This window comes from Cupressus sempervirens, chromosome 7 (assembly GCF_028749045.1).
Source record: "Cupressus sempervirens isolate cs-2001-9-10 chromosome 7, ASM2874904v1, whole genome shotgun sequence".
Classification (NCBI taxonomy): Eukaryota; Viridiplantae; Streptophyta; class Pinopsida; order Cupressales; family Cupressaceae; genus Cupressus; species Cupressus sempervirens.
Window position 1 is genome coordinate 452,863,209 of NC_143124.1, and position 23,030 is coordinate 452,886,238.

Here is a 23,030-nt window from a genome sequence, read left to right on the forward strand (position 1 = left end):
CAGTGTTCTTGCAAGCTGTTTACTGAGTTTCTGATTTGTTCCCGATTGCATTACTTAGAAATTTTCAGATTTCATTCAATATAGAAAACAATACGTAATAAATAATTGCAATAGAAGACTAAATGCTGAAAATACATAAGTTCATTCAAACTTCATAGACATTGTTCAAGCATTACAAATCAGATTCAACAGCATTGCAGACCCAGAAACTGTCTTCAAAACTTAGTTATGACTTCCTAAGTCTTTCAACAGCCCTAATGACGCCCAAAAGAAACTAATATCTCGACATTAGCTTTCAGATTTAAAACTCCAGGCAGTATGACTAACAGGCGTCAGCAGTAGAAGTCCTCCAAGTTACAGCTTCAGGCCCTATATACCCTCAAACGCCAAGTCCAGGAATCCCACACCAAGCATAAATGTAAATGCAGCAATAAGAAGAAGCACTGCCTAGGCCAGAAGTACATGGTCAGTATAACTATAAATATGCAGCTACAGCAATATGAATGTGGTACAGCCAGGCATTAGTACACAGACAGAGATATCTTCAAGACCTTCAATGCACAGATCTGAAGAACTTCAACTCCATAACTGAAAAACATATCAAGGGTGTATTGTTTGTTACCTGGAAATAGTAACCAATGACTTTGCAAACTGTGTCACTTAGTGACCCTCCTGGCTGTGTCTTTCAACAATGAGGAGAATGGGATTCATGAGGGATTTTGTACTCACAAACCCTATAACTCTCCAACATTTCATAGGCTTTTCATTTTATCCAGTACGCATGAAAGTGAACTCTTTGAAGCCTTTTATAACTCTCTGATAGAGCTCAACCACTCATCTTACCAATGTGGGATAAAGAAACATAACTCCCTATTTACATTTTATGTATCAAATGTGTTATTTAATAAGGGGGCCTTTATTACAGAAATATTTCCCGCTTAACTATTGTCCCACGTTAACTAGGTTAAATATGTATTTTAATTTTATTTATGCATAAATAAATCATACCAATGATATGAAATGTCCTACCAATATTAACCATTAACCATGAACATGACTGTCATTGATGATCTTAGCCCTACCCAGAAAACTTAATGTACTATAAATAGTAAGTGTGTCATACTATATCCAGACACATCAGATTAAAGAGTAACAAAAAGTGCCTAGGCCCAATGGCCTCAAAGTCTCTTAAATTTCCTAATTAGCCTAAGAGACCATGGAGAAATAGTCTAATGACAAACTCATACAATATATGCTAGAAAGGGGATATTACAGTCTGCTAGAAAGGGGATATTACAGTCTGCCCTCCCCAATATTGCTTGTCCTTGAGAAATTTCAACTCTGAATGCTACAAGATCTATTCACTCTGCCATGTAGCATCTTTCACTCTTAGGATCCTCTATTGGACTAGGAACTCCTTGATGCTTCTCTTTCGAAGTGGCCTTTCCCTGGTATCTATGATAGTAACTCTGTTGATAGCATCACATTGTGATGCTAAGTCTTCTTGAGCCTGGGAATATGAAATACATTATGGAAATTACTATTGGTTGGTAACTCTAACTAATAGGCTGCCTCCCAATGCATCGTGAAACTTTGAATGGAACATAAAATGTGGATTGAGTTTCTTAGCACCAGTTTTCTTTAGTGAAGATTGTCTATGAGGTTGGAGTCTCAAATAAACCAGATCTCCCACCTCAAGGTTTTGCTCAACCTTATGTTGATGAACGTACAACTTCTATTGGTATTGCATATGCTAGATATTCTCCTTCAACACCTTCAGGTTGATGCAAGAGCATCTCGGGTTTGGAGCAATCTAGCGTCAACCAAAAATATTATGTTTCCAATTCATGCCACTTTGCTAGTTTGTACAATCTGGGAGATCAATCCTTCAATTCTTCATATTATGGAGTTACCTTTTGCAATAATCGAAGTATATTCGAGACCTATTTTGGATTATGTTCCTAGGTTCGCAACTTATTTGGATCTATGTTGCTTGAGTTATGAATTGTTCTCTCTCGGGTAGCATGCTCTTATCTATTTTTGGTCTTAGTGGTGGAATTTGGATTTGTGATGGAGATCTACAGGTTGTGATCTTCAGTGACGCGTTTAACTAGGCTATTGGATCATGTGAGGACCTAAAACAGAAATCACGACCTCTAAAACGGTTTATGCCACGAGTTCCTTATGATTTAGGATTAGACCTATTTGTTGTATTACGTTTCCTGTTATTGGGGGATGTTACTGTTGATGCGAGTTAGTATCACTTACATAACATATTAGGATTTGAATATTCGATATGGGATATCAAACATGCAACTCATCTCTTGAAAAGTTAATGCTCATGAGACATGAGTATAACTCCAATGTTCCTTACACCATTGGATACTCGCTCAATTTTATCGATGTGATTCGCTGGTAATCACGTAGGCGGTCTTACGCTATTTATTCAAGGATGACTTGGACTTTGGTGGAATGAAGGTGATGGTGATTCGGTTTGTGAAATGTACGAAGGCAGATAATGTTGATGGTGGTGATAAGGTAGGATGGGTCTGTCAGTGATGATGTTGATGGGAAAGCGATGGTCATGGAAGTTGAATGGATGTGTTTCGATATTTGACTAACTTTCCTAACTTCCTTCTCTACTCACTAGCTTCGACTATCCAGCTACTCACTATTCTACTCCTACTCCTATGAATGGAAGGTTAGCAAATGGACGGGAATCGAACCTAATGAGAGCTGATCAGTGGCCTCACTTCCACAGGTGCAATGATTTGAAGGAATAATAAACTAGTTTACCACACAAAGCTTCCCAACTAGCAGCTAGGATGCTAGTGGCCTAGTATTGACCCCTATCAAACATTTAACAATGCTACCATACAACTATCCACCTACTTTACTTTCACTCAAACAACTTAAACAACTTGAAATGAAATTTACTTCAACAACTTGAAAGAAATCTAACTATGTGGAAGTAGAAAACATGTAATAACACCCAATGTTCTTAATCAAAATGCAAATCGCAACAATGAAGAAGAGAGCAGTTTTGGTATTATCTTCGCAACAATTTCTCCAACACTTTACAAATGAGAGCAAATGGCCTTTTATAAGGGCCAAAAATACAACGGACGGTGGAGATCAAAACAAGATCAACGATCCAGATTGGATCCTCAAAACCCTAATTAGGGTTGCTACCCCATCGGCCAATGAGAAGTTGCCACCTCATCAATGGACCGATGAAAAAAGTGCAAAAAGTGGCAACCAATGAGAAGACACCAAAATGGTGGCCAATCAGAAATAGACACTTGTCCTATTCTAGAAGAAAGAGAAATTTTCCACTTGGGCTTACATCAGATGATCTTCTAATATAACTCTTCCCTTTTCTTTCATTTTCTTAGCTAAGGCAATGAACTTAGCTAGCCTTTCGTTAACTTCTTCCATAGGAGGACAAGGTGTGTGCTTCGCCCTGAGTTCTGCTGACTTCGCCATGCTGCTCGCTGCTTGTAGTATCCTTTCGTGATCCTTCTCATATTCCTTCGCAAATCCAATAAAAGCATTGAGAGAGGAAAGGGTGCCCAAATGCTTTTTCTTGATAGCAACTTTTCCTAACTCATGCAACTTCGATCCAAAATCTATCTCGTTGACATCCTCTTTGCCAAGGGGGATTGTCCTTCCTTTAGTCTGTCCTTCATCCGTATCATGTCCACTGTACCGATATTGGTGTCGGTTATTCTCTTCATTTTCGAGAAGAAGGGCGTTTTGGGCATCATATCCTCTTTGTCTTTCTTAGTGTTTGCCCGCTTGGGATTCTTACTCGCACTAAGATCCGCCATGCTCGTCGCCCTATTATAGGATGGTAGATTGGTGGACCAGAAGGTAAGAAGAACCAAGAGGAGCAATCCTTAGACTAGAACGAAAGAAGGATGTCAGCTTAAGGACCCCTTGCAACTCTAGATGATGAAAATTCACCTTAACCAATAATCTTACAGCGACTTTTCGGAACCTAGGACAAAACCTCAAGAACACCAAATCCCTTTGCAAATTAGAAATTTAAACCTCTAAAACTATCCAACACTTGCCCAACAAACAAAAATCAAACCTTCATATGCATCCCTTCTCCCAACAAAATTGCCAAATCTGATATAAAAAATGCAGTCCTAAATAGGGAAAAAAATCAGACCTTCACCATGAATTGTCCATGTCACAAAATCAGATCTGCCTCAAGAAAATGCCAAGAGTGGAAAGTTCTGCCCTTGTCTTAATTCGCCCAAGCATGGAAGTCCTCAATTCGCCCAAAAATGTCACCTAAGGCACAAATCGCAGCCCACAAAAGGAGAACAAATCACTAAACTCTACAAAAATCTGCCCTCAAAGGAAATCGCCAGGCCTGAAAATGGCCAAATGCAAGCAAAATCGCCCAACAAATGCAAGAAAACTGCCTTCCACAAAATCACCAAGCATGGAAAAATCTGCTCCTTAAGGAAATTCGCTCAACAAAGGAGAGGAAGAAATGAATTGTGAAAAAGAAATGGGCGAGAGGTCTCCTTTATACCCAATTTCTATTCCCTCTAAGCTGGCCGACTTGGTTCTGGAGGAGACAAAAAAACAAAAATTAAATCAAGTCATGGCCCATAATTAAATACCTAGCTCAAAATTTAATTTTGCCAAAAGGAAAATTGCACTTTTAAATTGCCATTTAGCTCCAAATTGCAAAAAGAAATTAAATAATGCCTTGAGGGTGTTAAATATTTCCATTTAATGAGGGTTTAGTAATTAATGTCATTAAATTTGGATTTTGGCTAACCAAAAGCCATTTTTTCAATATTAAATTACCAATTTCGTTAAAGGCAAAAAGTTTTCAAGGCAATTTTAATCTATTAAAACCAATTTTTTGCAATTTCTCTCTAAATCGATTTTGCTATGCCAATAAAAATAAAATAAAATTGCATCTAGAACCAAAAATCGATTTTTTGCAATTTAGCTCCATTTCAACAAAATTAAAATTTTCACCAAAGAAAAATTTGAGATTTTCCAAAACTTAAGTCTAGCAAAAAAATTTCTTTTGAAAGATTTTTTAAATTTACGCATTTATATCCAAATTTTCAAAAGAAAACATCTAAGTACAAATTTACAATTTTATCTTGCCAAATATTGCTCTTCAAAATTTTGTTCGGCCTAAGGATGAAATTGGTTGCTCTGGAAAATCAAGTTGAAACCGGGTGAAAATAAGCTAAGCCTCCCCACATTTGTCCTAAAGGTGCCAAGGCGTGAAATTTTCAAAACTCAAAAATTTTAGACAATCCAAAAATTTGCCGAGGCGATTAAGAAAAGGGGGGTCCCCAAAGAATTTGGAGTGATGGTGTGAAAAACTCACAACATCTAGCATCAACAGTTACCAATCTTAAGGTTGATCTGTATGTTGTGATGCCTATACATGTGATGTAATGGATCTCTTGAGTGGGAGTAATCTTGTGGTAGAAGTTATAGTAGGAAGATTGAATTCAATATCAACATCCAAAGTTTCTCGAGCAATTAGACTTATTGGCCTGACATGTAGTTAGGCATGTGTATTACCAACTAAATATGATTCAATTTCCTATTTGTTGTTTTGTTGTGTTCACTTTTTATGCACACTTGGACGGATCTCATTGAGGTCCCTCCATCTAAGGATAAGGTTTGTGTTCTTGTGGAATTGAGTTGCTAAACCAGAAGTGGAGAAGCCATAGTTGATTTGTTGTGGGGTGGCAAAATTGAGATCTGACCTACAATTGCAGAGGGTAGCAAAATGGTTCATGGAAGGAGAGATGTAGATCCTGCAGTTATGAATATATTGAGACAAATTACTGCTAGACTTGAAGCAGTAGAAATTGCCCAAAGAAGAGGAAGACCTTTAAAGATGTGAGTGATGAAAAGACTAAGGAAGCAGTTGCAGGGGATGTTGAACCTGTACTTGAGCAAGGGGATGAAAGATTCCTAAGAGCCCGAATTAGAGATAATGCAAGATCACATTTCAATTTTCCTAAATATGATGGTAAGCTAGATTCAGATGAATTGCTTGATTAATTACTAAGACGGAAAAGTATTTTGACTATAAAGGTACAAATGCAAATAAGGTGGTGAAAATTGCTAGCACTAAGTTGAGGACATGCATTACTATGGTGGGAATATTTGCAAATAGATAGACAAAAGCGAGGAACGGAAAAAATCAAGTCATGGGACAAGATGGTGAATAAGTTGAAGAGTAAATTCTTGCCTGGTGATTATCAAGTTAGTTTGTTGACGAAGATGCAGTTTGTTGACAAAGATGCAGAATTTAAAGAAAAAAGAATTTACTATAAAGGAGTATACCAAAAAAATTTATAGGTTGGATATCCAATCTACACATATGGAAGATTTCATTGAGAGAATTGCAAGATACCTAAATGGTTTAAGGACATCTATACATTATGAGATTAGTTTGGTTAAGATGGAAAATATTGAAGAAGCTGCCAATTTGCCATAAAGGTTGAGGAGACATTGAACAAGAGAAAAGAACATAGACAAAGTGGAAGAGGTGGCAGATTTCAAAGAGGCAGGACATTTACCAAAGGAGCAAGATCTTGTTCAGATCTGAGCAAAGGAAAATCAGAATGGAAAGATGAAAGTTCATACTGAGGAAGACGAGGTTACCCTACAAATAATAAGTATAGATAAGATAAAGAGAAATTTATCAATGGCCAATAAGTGACCACAGAACGGATCAAAGGAACTGAGGGAACCACAAGAAAGAAATCCAATAGCAAGAGCACCAAAGGGTGACTAGAAACAACAAGAAAAGAGAAAAGGAAAGAACTAAGAAGAGAAGATAGGAGTTTTCTTAAGGGAACATGTTTCAAATATGGAGAAAAAGGTCATAGAGCATGAGTGCACATGAGGAAATTCAAGCAAGAAGACAATAATAGTAGCAGGAATGTATTCCACTCTTGGACAGACTAATCAAGGACCTTGCTGTGACATATTAACATTCCTTTATGATGAAAACATTCTAAAAATAAATTCACCCATCAAAGTTGGAGGAAGAAGGACCAGGTAGGTAAGAGGTATAGGATTGATCTCCAAGACAAGAGGGATGTGTTTCCCTCTTGGGTTTAGACTAGCCAAGCTATGGAACCTCGCTACAATGTCATAACATTCCAGTATAGTATAGCACCTAGGCATGATGACAGAAGGAAACCACCCATTTAAGTCACTTTGGGGAAAGCTATTGGGCTAAGGGTTGAGGCTCTTGTAATATCCCTTGCCCAAACTAACTGATTTTAGCTCAAGGAATATTGTCAAACACTTGTGTGCTACCTTTCAATGCTAAGAAATTTAAAATGTTCGCAAATGATATTAAAATGCCTCTTACAATGCACTAATATACAAATGCAGTTCTTTTGGTATTTTCAATGCATATACATGGAAACTAGGTATGAAATGCATACCTACAACCAACTGACATTTTGACAAACAATTGACATACAACTATTATGCTGATCATATATGCTATTAAATGGGCATTTTGTCAAACAAATGGTATGCAACATGTATTTGCTTTATTGAATTTATTCTCATGTACAATGTTTCTATAAATTTGCCAAGACAAATGGGCTTACAATAAATGACTAAAGTAATGCCAAAATCTGATTCTGAATTATCACAGCAAAATCATATGCCTAAATATTACAATGTTAACTACTAATAGTTGCAAGAGGAACCTGATAATAGTGATGCCCAAGAATAGAGATGAATCAAGCATAAGTACTATAGCGCGGCATCATTCTTACGTATTGTAGCAGCCAACAAAAATGTATTCTCCAATTTAAGCACAAATGGAACTCCTGAATTGAAGCTCTCCTGAATACCAAATTGAGTGGATATTTCACCACCTCAAATGGTTGCAACACTGAAGAGTTGACGTTCTCCAAAGGCTAACTAAAATTAGAAAAGTTAGTGTCTTCTCCCAAGCTCCTATCAAATGCAGTTCACAATAATCAAATGATTTAACAATGAAGCTCTCACCTCTATTTATTCTTTTCTTTCACCCTTCTAAAAAGAAATAAAATATTATTTAATTGCATTCTCTAGAAGCTTCCCACTTTCCAATACAATAATTAATTGTATTTCTAGAAAATGTACTCTCTAGAAGCTTCTCCTTTGCAATACAATAATTAATTGTGCTTCTAGAAAATTAAAATAATTAAATATAAAGTCACATTTTAATTTTAATTTTTTTAATGACTTTACAAGAAATTAATTTAATCAATTTCTCCTTATTTCTTCACTTAGCCTTCGGAGAATGTAAAGGTTAAGAACTCCACTGAGATGCTAAAAAGATGGGGACATTACAGTCCGCTCTCCTTGAAATTGCTTGTCCTCAAGCAACTTCAAGTCCAGATGCTGCAAAATCTCCTCATTCTCCCATGTCGCATCCTCTACTGGCAGGTCTTTCCATTTCACCAAATACTCCCTTATAGTATGCTGCCTCAAGTTCATTTCCCTGAAATCAATGATAGCCTCTAGCACCAATACCAATTTTCCCTCATCATCCAAGGGTGGAAGCACTGTAGAAGGAACAATATGATGTCCTAGCGCCTTCTTGAGGCGTGACACATGAAAAACGTTGTGCACCTTGCTCTCTGCCGACAAATCTAACTCATAAGCCACCTCTCCCACTTTCCTAATAATCCTGAATGGACCATAATATCGTGGCTTAAGTTTCTCAGCACCACTCTTCTTGAGAGTGGATTGATGGTAAGGCTACAACATAAGATACACCATATCTCCAACCTCAAAAGTTCGCTCAGTCCTCTTCTGGTCTGCATACTGCTTCTACTGATTATGTACCTTGGTTATATTATCCTTGAGAGTCTTAACAATGTCTTGACTCTCCTGTAACAAATCACGTGCATTGGGCACTCTACTGTCACTTAAAAAAAAATTCATAAAATTGGGTGCCTCATACCCATATAGGGCCGTAAAGGGTGACATCTGAATAGACATGTGATAAGTGGTATTGTAGCAATACTCATAGAGATAAATCCACTTTACCCATGCCTTTTGTTGCCCTGCTATATAATTTCTAAGATATCCCTCCACCCATTTATTCACTATCTCTATCTGACCATCTGTCTAAGGGTGGTAGCTAGTACTCGGAGTGAGCTTTGTCACACATAACCTGAATAGCTCCTGCCAAAAGTGACTCATAAACCTGTTGTCTCTGTCACTCACAATGCTCCGAGGTAAGCCATGTAATCTGAATATCTTCTTGAAGAACAACTCTACCACCTATGTAGCAACGTATGTAGCGGTGATCAGAAAGAAGTGTGCAAACCTTATAAGGCAATCCACAACCACATATATGCAATCCCTGCCTTGGGCTTTAGGCAGTCCTGTGATGAAGTCCATAGATAAACACTCCCACTTCCTATCAGGAATCGGAAGTGGCTGAAGTAAACCGGCTGGATAGAAGTGTTTCTGCTTATTCTACTGGTAGGTGGGACACTCCCTAACATACTGAAGTACCTATACTTTGAGCCCTTTCCATGTGAAGCACTCTTTAATCTACCATTACACTTTGTAGAAACCAAGATGTCCTACGATAGGTGAATCATGAAAAGATTTTTGAACCATCCTCCTCACTATTGAGCCTAGAACCAAAAATATTCACCTTTTGTAAATGATGAGCTCATTCACAAGGGTGTATCTGCTGTCCTCAATAGTTCCATTTATGAATCTGGTTGTCCACGTATACTTTGCATACTCTACAAGGATCAAGAGTCTCCAATCCTTTGATATATTTGTCAATAAGCTCAAATGGGGCCTACGTGATAAAGCATCAGCAACTACATTCTATGTCCCCTTAAAATATGTAATATCAAAGTCATAGAACTATAACTTGCTCACCCATTCTTCTGCCTATCATTGAGATCTCGCTGCCCCAAAAAGTGTTTTACACTATTATGATTGGTTTTGATACAAAATTTGCTACCTACCAAATATTGCGTGAATTTAGCCAAAGCATGCATAATGGCTAACATCTCCTTATCATATATGCTGAAGCTCCGCTCTGGCCCTCTTAATTTCTTGCTCTCATAAGCAATAGGGTGCTTCTCCTACATAAGCACCGCTCCAATGCCCTCTCTAGAAGCATCACAGTGTAGCTCAAAAGGTTTGTTGAAATCTAGTAACGCTAACACTGGACAGGAAGTCATTAACTCCTTAAATTTCTCAAAACACTCTTGTACCTTAGGAGTCCACAAGAAAGCTCCCTTTCTCATCAAATCTGTCAAGGGTGTTGCATGCCTGGAATATCCATCCACAAACCTCCTGTAGAAACAACATAATCCCAAAAAGCACCTCAATTGTGTGAGGTTCACTGGTGAAGGCCACTCGACAATGGCACAAATCTTTTCAGGATCAATGTGTATGCCTTCTGCACTGATGATGTGAGCCCAAATACAACAACTCTGTCATATCCAAATCACATTTCAACTCCTTTGCATACAAGGACCCTGCCCAATATATCCAACACCGTGTCAGGGTGAACCAAGTGCTCCTCCCAAGATTTATTGTACACCAAGATATCATCGAAGAAGACAAAATTTTCTCAACTGAGGATGGAAAACCCTATTCATTGTTGCCTAAAAAGTAGCAGATGCGTTAGTTAACCCAAATGTCATAACTACAAACTCAAAATGGCCACAATGACATCTAAAGGTTGTCTTCTCGATGTCCTACTCTCTAACTCTGATCTAGTGATAACCTGATCTCAAATCTAGTTTTGAAAAGAAGCAAGCTCCATGAAGCTCATCTATCAACTTATCGATCCTGGGAATGGGGTACTTGTTTTTAATTGTCTTCCTATCGAACACCCTGTAATCAATGCACATCCTCAATGTCCCATCCTTCTTCACCAACACCACCGAAGAAGCGAAAGGAGACTTACTTGGTCTAATGTGGCCCATAGCAAGTAACTCCTTTATGGTTTTTTTAATTTCATCCTTCAACCTCTTCAGATGCTTGTAAGGTGTAATCATGATGGGCTTAGCCCCCTCCTCTAACTCAATGATGTGCTCAATACCCTTGTATGGTGGTCTACCTAGTGGAATGTCACTAAACACCTTAGAGTGTTAAACTCTAAGCTTCTAAATATCAGAAGGATATTTAGTCTTCTACTATCCCTCTTGTGATGGCATTAACATGCACTCTGCTGCCCACTCTGCCTGACCATGTTGAATCAATCTAGCCATCCTCCAGAAAGAGACCATTCTAAAATCACTATCCCTGATTGCCTTAAGAATTTGTGTCTTCCCATTCACTTTAAACCTCATCTCCATCTCTTGAGATTAAGAGTGAATCCACCAATACCATGTAACCAACTCATCCCAAGGACTATATCTGTATGTCCCATAGGCACCCTTAAAGGCATAATTATTAACTTCCAATGGGAGTCCAATGATCTTACGATCATAATTGAGGACATAGCCATCAGCTACCCTCACTCTAATTCCCCCAAACTCCTCTATTTGTATGCCACGCTTCTCCACCAACCTAGCATCAATGAAATTATGAGTGGCACCAGTATCAACCAAAATTATAACTCGCTACATAGCAAGTACTCCTCTCATTCGAAATGATCCTTCCTACTTAATACTAGTGAGACGAGCTTCCCTAAGTTGACCATCTCGTTCCCCATCCTTGGACTCCATTTTAGACAAGTTTTCAGCCTTGTCTTACTTTTTTCCACCATCAATTTCCTCTATATCAGACTGCTGCTCTGAATTATCTGTTTCTAATTCCTCATAGTATGCCCACATAACTCTGGTAGCTTTTCCCTTTGGTCTACGAGGAAGGTCATGGTTTGCATCATAGGATCCCTTACAATAGAAACATATTTTTTTCTTCCTCAAATCATTTAATGCTTCCCTGTCAAAAAGTGCTGAAGTTTTATCTTTAGAATCATTTTTAAAATCAGTCCCCTCTGGTTTTGTATTAAATAGTTTGTTATCCTTACTAGAAGATGCTCCTTTGGACTGAAATTTGTTTGTTGGGACTGCATGTTCCATACTTCTTGCCTTTTTCATAGCTTCCTATAAAGAAATGGGATCAAATGCCTTTATCTAACCTCTTAGTGGTTCGGATAGGCCCTCGATGAAAAGAACTATCAATCTACGCTCTGAAATGTTTGGCACCATGACTACCAACCGCTAGAATCCACCAATGAAATACTCCAAGTTGCCTGTTTGTTTCAGCTGTGCTAATTCCCAGAAGTAAACCTCTGAATCTTTCTTGTCAAATCTTTCAACCAACCTATCCACGAAGTCCTAGTACTCTGTTACCTGATTATGCTGAAGTGTTACCATACCATGATACCACCAATCATGTGCTACTCCCTCCAAATGCAAAGTGGCATAATTGATAGCTTCAATCTCTGTCATTGGCCTCAGTGCCAAGAATGTGTCAAGCTTATGAATCCAAGCTTGAGCTGTCATCTTACCACTCCCATCAAATGTAGGCATAATAAGCTTACCTATAGCCCTCTTCAGCTCACTATTTTGACCCCTAGACCTCCTATCTTGTTTGAGTGACCTGTAATGTTCTCTCCTCTGATTTACAAAGCGTTCAAAGGTCATCCTCTCCCGAACATGCTGTGCCAATAATTCTCATTCATCATTTGCAGCTATAAGGATATCTACAAATGTCTCATCCTCAACTTCCTCTATTGGTTCCTGTACTAGTTCCTCTCTAACAAAAGTAGGACGTGTGGGCCTGTCTGCTGTTCTGGAAAGAGTTCTATGAGTTTTAGGTGATCCCACTGCACTCTTGTTATCCCCTTGTTTCAAATTTTGTCTGTCTTATGGGCTCATGCACTCAACCATGGTGGTGAGTGCCTGCAAAGCCTAAGCCATTCGCTCTTGTCCTATAACCATTGCTCTGAAAAATTCCCGTGTTTCCCGATCCTCATTCGTATTGTCTCTTGGTGGGCTATGCTCTTGCCTATCACCCATTGTGTCTGGCTGCCTGATAAAATCATGTTCCCTATCAAACAAAGCTTGCCTGATAGTGAAAAATCTGTAAGAGCCAACCCCAGGTGGCTTGCAATTGCTAAATCCTCAGGATGGCAGATTTGGCTCTGATACCAATGTAATATCCCTTGCCCAAATTGACTGATTTCAGCTCAAGGAATATTGTCAAACACTTGTATGCTACCTTTCAATGCTAAGAAATTTAAAATGTTCGCAAATGATATTACAATGCCTCTTACAATGAACTTAAATGCAAGTGCAGTTCTTTTAGTATTTTCAATGCATATACATGGAATCTATATATGGAATGCATACCTACAGCCAACTGACATTTTGACAAACAAATGACATACAACTATTATGCTGATCATATATGCTATTAGATGGACATTTCATTAAATACATGGTATGCAACATGCATCTCCTTTATTGAATTCATTCTCATGTACAATGTTGCTATGAGTTGCCAAGACAAATGGGCTTACAATAATGACTACAATAATACCAAAATCTGATTCTAGATTATTACAGCAAAATCATATGCCTAAAAATTACAATGTTAACTACTAATAGTTGCAAGAGGAACCTGACAATAGTGATGCCCAAGAATGGAGATGAATCAAGCATAAGTATTGTAGCGCGGCATCATTCTTGCGTATTGCAGCAGCCAATAAAAATGTATTCTCCAATTTAAGCACAAATAGAACTCTTGAATTGAAGCTCTCCTGAATAACAAATTTAGTGGATATTTCGCCACCTCAAATGGTTTTAACACTGAAGAGTTGACGTTCTCCAATGGCTAACTGAAATTAGAAACCTTAGTTTCTTCTCCCAAATTCTTATCAAATGCAATTCAGAATAATCAAATGATTTAACAATGAAGCTCTCACCTCTATTTATTTTTTTCCTTCACCCTTCTAAAAGAAAATAAAATATTATTTAATTGCATTCTCTAGAAGCTTCCCACTTTCCAATACAATAATTAATTGTATTTCTAGAAAATGCACTCTCGAGAAGTTTCTCCCTTGCAATACAACAATTAATTGTGCTTCTAGAAAATGAAATAATTAAATATAAAGTCACCTTTTAATTTAATTTTTTTTAATGACTTTATAAGGAATTAGTTTAATCAATTTCTCCTTATTTCTTCACTTAGCCTTCGGAGAATGTAAAGGCTAAGAACTCCACTACAACGCTAAAAAGATGGGGACATTACAGCTCTACCCAAGGGCTTAGCGAGGTCTCGTTAGCCAACCTTAGATGACCTAGCCTATACATAAATATTGTTGATATAGCACCTAGGCATGATGACCTAGCCTATATATAAATTTTGTTCTTATGGGCTATAGCACCTAGAATGGTGACCTGGCCTATACATAAATATTGTTCAAATGAGGTATAACACCTAGGCATGATGGCCTAACCTATACATTAACATTGTTCTAATGAGGTATAGCACCTAGGCATGATGACCTAGCCTATACATAAATATTGTTCTTATAAAGTGTTGCACCTAGGCATAATGAGGGAAGGTGAGCACCCATTGAAGTCACTTTGGGGGAAGCTTTGGATAAGGGGCCAAAATTCTACCCAGGGGCTTAGTGAGATCACCTTGGCCAACCTTAGATGACCTAGCCTATACATTCATATTGGTCTTATAAGAAATAAACGTAAATATTATAATACATAATGGAAAATAGTTATTCCAAACTTTGATTTTCATAACTATTTATATTCAAATTCTTTAAGAATGATAGTAATATGTATACACACATTTTGGAATTATATAGATATGCTAACTTGTGTTCCCTTTGTGTAGGAAGAATATGATGATGAATTAAACTTTCCCAGCCTCAACTTATTTGATTACAAGGTTTGATCAATAAAATAATGTTTGCATTATGCGTATACACTGTGTATGCTTCCACATTCATGTGTATACATTGTGCACGCCTCATGTATTCATCCATTAATATGTATACTCTATGTATATTCCATGTCTTCATGCATTCAAATATATGGTTCTGCTATGTTTTATATTATTATACATTCACGTGTATTCTGTATCTCCAAGTGATTGTCCATGTGTAGGTAGAGAATGAACCCAAGCTATGAACCTATCATGATCACACAATAGAAGCCTCTCACATCAATTGCTTGAGGACAAGCAATTTTGGGAAGGGCAGACTATCATGACTGCTTCCCTAGAGAAGACCTAGTAATAAACAAAGATTATAATAGTAAAATAATAATAATAATACTATATTAATAATATTGTTATAAATAAACTAAGCAACCTACAAATATTACATAAAAATAAATAATAATAACATTCCAATGAATAAACCAAACCTCACATATTTGAAATATAATATAGTTTATTATCAAATCAATTATATTATTAAAATAAATAATACATATATTTGATAAATAACAATAATATAAATACATAACATCCCTAGCTATTTTTCTATTAATACTTAATTAATGGCTCTGCAGGAACACTTGCGACAGGGGCTAGGGCTTTTTCTTCCTGAGCAAACCATCTAAATCCTTCCCATCTAGACCAGCACAACCAAGTTTGCCTTTGTTGGGAGGGAATTTGAAGGATAACAGGTCCATTTTTTTGGAACGACTACAATGGCAGAAGGTTTCTTTCAAAATGGAGATTTCCTCCATTTCACAGCCATTAGCAGGAAATGTGAGACCTCTCCTCGTATGTACTTATTCAATATGAATTTCTCTATTAAATCCATTATAGGAGATTTGAATGGATATGAAATCACGTTTTATGGTTTAGATGTCCTAATGGAAATTGAGATTAGTTGATACATTCATGTTTGTTACTCTGTGATTCGAGACTTATTACATTGATTCAACTATTTAAACATTGATTTGTACTAACGATGATATGAGGTGTTTCACCTTAGGATGATGATGTTGATTTGGTACCTTGATGATTAGATTATATGCATTCAAATAGTTCAGTATGCCCTATTGATGATGTTTATGATGTTTTAGGCATACATATGCATTACGATGATTATTTCAGTATTTTAATTCGAACTAATGAATTTGTTATGATGATTCAAATATGATTTTGTGATGATTAAACATGTGCGTAGAAATGAGAAAGGTTATTTAAATAAAAAATTTAATATTTTGATCAATGTGATTATGCAAATTTGGTTTAAATATATGAATGTGATGTTATCAAACTATTGATATTCGAAATGAGTGTGCAAGATAATTAACCATGGAATTTATCAAAGAATCATTAATTGACCCTATGTGAAAACTGTAAGACTAAGGTTGAATCCAATAAAGTGATTTGAACCTCGTTGTCCAGTGTTTTATTTGTATCATAATCTTAATATGTGTGTATAATTTTGTATTTTGTAAGGTGTTGAATGTTATGTAACAATGAATCTTATGGTGTCACTTGACACTCATAATATGCATATGTGTATCAGCATGTTAATTAGGATTGGCAGTATAACCCATTACCTGAAGATTTATTAAGTTAGTAATCTATGTTAATTACCCTAATTAAGGTTTAGTGGAAAGGTTACATTCTTAGAGTTTTTAAAAGATCAAATATTTTAAGTCAATTATATAGGTCCTAAAATGATCCTAGAGGCCAAATTTAATGTAATCCAAGTGCCCAAGTGGTATGTGTATGGGTTGGGAACCTTTTCCACCCTTCTAGAACTTCCTAGCAATATTTATGACCCCTAAAATATCTCATTTTCCCTTTAGTGCGAAAATTGACCATCTTCATGAGGTTTGTCAAGTTTACACTTCTCCTAAAAGGTAGTCTTGATGGTAGGAACAAGTGGGAAGACCATAGAAGGCTTAAGTCAAGTCTAGAGTTATTGTCATTTTGGGTGAGTGAGTTTAGAAGCCAATTTAGTGGTCATTTTGAGAGTTGAAGGTTGTTCACCCATTCTCTACATTTAGAGAAAGTCAAACTTGGAATTGAAGAGGAAGAAGGATTTAGCTCATCTCAAAACTCCATTGCCATAACCTTTGTGAGGGTAGGATTCTTCATGGCCATGTTCTTCATGCATTGTTCATTACTTGCTTATATAAATCTCTTGCATGTGTGTATTTCGTGTTTGTGTTGGAACATGTGAGGGATGGGTATTTGTGGATTTTCTATTTGCTTTCCTTTCATGTTTTCCTTTTGGTTTTGTTCAGAAAATTGTTAAAGGTGTATCGGCATTACTCACCCTTGGATAGGGAAAAAGTGGCCATGTACGGGATAAGGGTTTTAGCCGGGCTCCAGGTCAATGCAAAGTCTTTCCTCATGTTGAGGAGAGGGAGAAAGTAAGGTGTTATGGGCCCTTACTTGTCAATACAAATTGATTTTTTTTTTGGGGAGAAAAAGGGAGAGAAAGAATGGAAGTTCATTGTGATTTATTAGCCTTGGAAGAGGCATATGATTTGTGTTCGTGATTGACATCTCCTACCTGGAAAAATCCACCTTCTCCCTACTCAGGTTCATTTTGAAACCAGTTGTGCAAACCTTGGATGGGAGCTATTTGTTGAGTGTGTCCTTGTGATTGTCTAAATGTCACCCAGTCGATTACTGGTTCTCCTAAGCTCAACGTGTGGCCTCACATCGAGGCCTTGGTTGGGAGGTGAGCTCTCCATGGTTGTCTTTTTGTATTTGCAAATTGCTTGGATAGTACCTTGATATGGAGCAAAACCGGATTTAGAATTGTCATGGTGTTCTTGAGTTCATTGTCATGGAGACTTCTCCTTGTGGTGATTCCATTGAATCTTGTTAAATGCCATAAAAAGAAAGTTGGATGTCTATTGGATCTATTGGATTTCAATCTTCCTAATGCAGTTGTTATTGTAATAAGGGGAAATATGATCCTGATCTATAAAACTTGATAGTAAAAATTGAGAACATGTTAAACGGAATTCATTGTAAATCCCTTGTAATTGATTGGTATAGGATGAATGCAGAAATGTAGTTGTTTCACAATTCACTTCTTGTACCTTTGAAAATTCAATTCTAAATGCAAAGTGCTCAATTTTATTATAGGTATTGATGTTATATGAAGCTATTTATATTTAATTATGGCTATGTTCTATAGGAAATTGGATTCAAATTTGATGTTCAATTAGTAGGGTTACCTTGGTTGTATTTAAAATTGCCACCTTGAAATAATTGGATTATCAAAATTTGGTTAAACAAAAAAACAAAATATAAGCTAACACACTATTAACATACTCTAAACACATGAATAAGGTCCCTAATAACACTTAGCTATATTGAAACTTTACCACAAAATCCCCTTGAAAAGTTCTCGCAAAAAAATAAAAGTTTCAAAAAAATATATAATTACCCAAAATGAGCATCTACAAGATATTGGTTAATACATGGGAGCTTTTTACATTCAAAAAGGTAACAGGGAATATTCCCTAGATACCTTCACCTTGATTTCAAATTAACTTTTTCAATAAGGTAATATACAAATAATTCAAAATTAGGGGACATCTTTAAGTAAATATAAAATACCCATCATCACTTTTGCAAGTGGAGGGATAAGACTTTTTTAAAAAATCATATGTATAGTTGAAAACATTTAAGAAGAATGGGATGGGACATCCATGGTCCCCACCCCCACTCACATTTCCCTTCCTCCCCAAATTGGGACGCAGGTCTGCAAGTAGGCAAGTAATAAGTCAAACAAAATTTAAGTGCAAAGTATATACTATTTCAACATACCTTTATTGCCCCTCCTTTCTTGTAAATATCCCATTGTGATGAGAGAGCTCATAAAGAGGTGTACAAATGTGATGACATAACCTGTCTTCTCCTTGCCATGCATACCCACCCCACATCATCTCCTCTTGCTGTTTTGGATGTATTGATAGGATGGCAGTTTGAATTAAATGCAAAGCCAATACAATGGTATTAACTTTTCCCCACCACCTTCACTCTTTCCCAAACACCAAGGTTTCCTCCTCCTTTCCCCATGCGTTGATTTTCCTTCTGACCTCTGCCATGCGTATCATTCCACATCCCATTTGCTGTCTTCAACAGTGGGCGGATCTTTCATGAGGAATGCAGCATTTAATATCTTACTTTGTTGGTGATTGGGGAAGAGATGTCCACCTCATCCATCATGATCCCCTATGCACCCAACGTACCCCAAGGATGGGCTTGCAGCTTGGGAAGTGTCATAGCCACTTGGGTGATGTGCAATAGCGTGGGGAAGTGTGTGTAAGGGTTTGGGACCACTTGTCAAAGTGGTGTGGGTTTGGATAGTTAGAGATAAGAAAGTAGGGTTTAGGAATAGAGGTATTTTTAGTTATGATTAATTTTGTTTAGTTTCTTTTCTATTTTATTTAAGTTTAGTTAAAAATAGAGTATGTTGGTTGAACACGCAGGTGATTATAAAAATTTTATAAGTATGTTTTAGAAGATTGTGTTTAGTTGAGTAAAAAGGGAGCTATAGACTTAATTTAGTGTGTGTTTGTTTCTTATTATAATTTTAAAAGATGGTAATTCTTGGATTAAAAAAAAAAAGTGTTTTGTGAGTCATATTTTTATTAAATTAGTAGATGATAATACTACAAAATGAACTTGTATGTTAAAAATTATAATTTGATATTTAAATAAGGTTTCCATCAAGGGTCATTGGCAATAGTGTCTTTAGATTAGTGTTAAAATGGGATAGTAATAAAGAATGTCAACGAGATTGTGGATTTAAGTTGTATAATGTTGAATTATTAATCAATGACTTGAGATTTCAATATTTCTAGATAGGATATTTATCAAAAAATAATAATTAATTATTCAAGGCTTGATCTAGTAACTTTATCCTTAAGGGTGTAAATATTCAAAAGTCTTAGAGGACAAAAGTTGACATGATAACTTGTTAAGACGTTTGGGGTATGTTTGAAGATGAGTGTATGTCGTGACTAGTTTAATGATAATGTTTTTAATTAGTTCGAATTAGGTTATGATAATATCCGGAATTATGTATTAGTATGTTATGATAGAGTAACCTTTAAATGCAGAATTAGGTTGATAACCTGATAGAGGTTAGGAATATGATCTAAGGATGAAACGAAGGTTGTGGATAACTTAATAATCAATATTTAATGATTTCAATTAGTATAATGGTTCATTTTAATAATGGGAGTTAAGTATTAAGGTAATTGATGAACTTATCGAAGATCCAAAACCGGTTCACCTAGGAGATTGAACCGGCACATCAAATGAATATGAAATAACTTGATAACCTTATAGAACTTATGAAAGTTTATGAACTTAATAATGTGCCTTACGGAATGGTCAAAGTAAGGTTGACTTAGTCAACAATTTGGGTTTGAACCCGAATGCACCCTGTAAGGGTGAAATTTTGAGATGTCAGAACATGAATTACTTGGACTTAACCTAACTCAAACCTAAACAAATTCAACTAAAGAAATAATGAAATCTAAATACCCTCGAACATTATGTCATATTTTGACTATGGTTTAATCAACCAATTTATTTAACCTGACCTAGGTGTTCCTATAGTACTGGAACCTAGGGTTTTGAACCCATGCAGTAGGATGGTATACCGACCTTGCATTCTTATATGATATAATCTGGAACTCAACTTTGTACCTAGACCCTCTAACTCGAAACTACTGTACCATGTTATCACCCTTCTACTAAGTATTCCATGATGATATGCATTTTATGTCAATATGTGTGTGTCAACATAGTTGTCATTAGCCTTTTAGTATGTGTTAAACATGGTGTTATTTAACTTTTCTTTTTTTTCTAATTGTTGAGTTTTTGCCCCAATTTTTGGGCATGATAGAAAACAAGCCGACTTTGGGTTTTGGGTGCTCTTGGAATAGGACAATCCTATCCCAATGGTGTCCCCTTCCATTATAGCACAACATGGATCATAGATTATTGTTTTGGATGCAATCACTCAGCTTTTGGTGAGGCTCAACCCACAAAAAATGGAGACAAATAGGCTAGCAAAGTGGGGTCACAGTTCTATTCACATCTTGTCCCATTATAGCTAGGTTTGGTAAGAAGTCGGGTCCACCAAAGGTAAAGCCCTTACCTATTTCTACCAAAGAGCTTTCACTGATTCTGGATGAGCTTGCAAACACAAAATTAACTCACAATCTTTCATCTTTTTCAAAGATGGGATTAAGTGAGCGATTCAGAGGACTTTGGCCAAGTTTGCAGCAATTGCGAACCTAGATAGCTAACAATAGGAGCCCATTCTCTCTGGTCGGGTTCTGATATACCCTACAGCTAAGGGTTTCTTCACTATAGTTTTTAAAAAGATTCAAGATAGGAGCAATATTCTATGTGATTGGGTTTGGTATTGGGAAGAGAAGTTTGCGTTGAAGTTGAAACCTTGGGATACAGATTTCAACCCAATTGCTTGAGTGTTTGACAAAATTTCAATCTGGGTAAGGATCCCTAACCTTCCCCTTCATTTATGGTTTAATACTTCTCTTGAGGCATTAGGGACTTGCTGGGAAATTTTTTGAAGGTAAATGAGGATTCCTCCAATCTATATCACTCTACTGTTGCACGTCTTAGTGGAAATGGAAACTGTTGAAGAGCTTCTTGTTAATATCAAGATTGATACCTCTAAATGATTGGAAGGTATATTATTTAGATGCAGAATCTATTTTCAAACTGGTCATATGACTGTGAAATGTGACAAAGTGAGGCCACTGAAGGATGTTTCGTGATGGAAAGATGTGACTCTGCAACATGATACAGTAAAGAAGAAAGGGAGAAATAAAAGAGCTTCTCCCGAATTGTTATGGGGGAGACAATACAAAATGATACACGGTCCACTTAGCAAGGGGTGCTTCCAAGAAAACCTAGCTCTGTGTTGATGGCAATGGGAAGGGAACTACAACATAATACCAGTGTGGGTACTCTTGTGGGCGGAGAGAAATGTAAGTTGTTGGGTTCCCAAGTGCATGACATAAATAGAGCTAAGAAAGGACTTGCCCAACAAGAAGTATCAGAGGTAGAGGATCAAGAGTGGTTCAGTGAGAATAGCTTTATTGGTTGGGAGACTAAAGTTGCTCGAGTAGAAGATGGATGACAGATTGTGAAAAGGAAAAAGGAGAGGTCAAAGGAACCATCCTTTGATATGACCCTTCATTCACATACCTAGGCTAGAGGCAAAACGTAGGACCTTTGGTTGCTCTCTTACTTTGATTGTTTTTTTAATGATCTATTTATGGATCTTTATCTGTCATAGATGAATGCATATGGATTATAGATGATATTGGGTTGTAGCCTTTTTTGAGTTGTGTCTGCTAAGAAATGTGGCACCTTTTGTAAAACATTTATTGATATTAATAAAAAGTCAATATTATTGTTCAAAAAAAAATACAAATATTACATTATTACATATAAGATGTATTGTATATATATAATGAGAGCATAAATGTTAAACATGTTATAATAATAGAGCATATTTATAAGAAATATAAATACCCTATATTTACCTAAGTATAGTTATTGCAAAGTAAGAATATATATAATAACATAACAGCAAAGAATTCATAGTTGTGCCTATTGGAGGAATATTTAATAGCCTTCACCATAGACTAAAAAGGAAGGGGAGATTTTATATCACAATCAGCAAGCAAATGGAATCAGTGAGGAAGGAGAATTGGAAAGTGTCACCAAAGTATATATCCATATAGCATGATAAATATAGGCTTTTAGGGCTCCCCATTCACTTCTTCTATTGGTTTTCCATCTTTGCAATGTCCAAACCACAATATTGGTAATTACAATTAATTTTATATTATAGAAATATTGCATTTCTAAGTGCAGTTCATTATTCTAATTGGGGATTTGAGGGAAAAGTATGTAAGGTCCCAACTGGGGACATTATAGAACCAGCACCAGATGCACCTCAAAAAAATTTGTGACAGCGCTAGAAATGAAAATGAGATCAGAAAGAGGGTGTGTTCCAA

The 23,030-nt window shown here is 36.5% G+C and overlaps 1 protein-coding gene across 4 annotated transcripts in view; it reads right to left on the bottom strand.

Moving 5' to 3' along the window:
• The window catches only part of LOC149547515 (alcohol dehydrogenase-like 6), a 116,353-nt gene that overhangs the window by 19,981 nt on the left and 73,342 nt on the right, over nt 1–23,030 (bottom strand). The window contains exons 8-9 of one of the 4 annotated variants that reach the window (XM_089791681.1): nt 4,550–4,585; nt 4,176–4,302 (exon numbers count right to left, since the gene is read on the bottom strand). The exons of the other annotated variants lie outside the window; for them this stretch is intronic. Coding sequence (XP_089647807.1) covers nt 4,207–4,302; nt 4,550–4,585 — 132 coding nt within the window. The 3' untranslated portion in view covers nt 4,176–4,206. Of the gene's footprint in view, nt 1–4,175; nt 4,303–4,549; nt 4,586–23,030 lie in introns of those variants that run through there. 4 annotated transcript variants of the gene reach the window in all.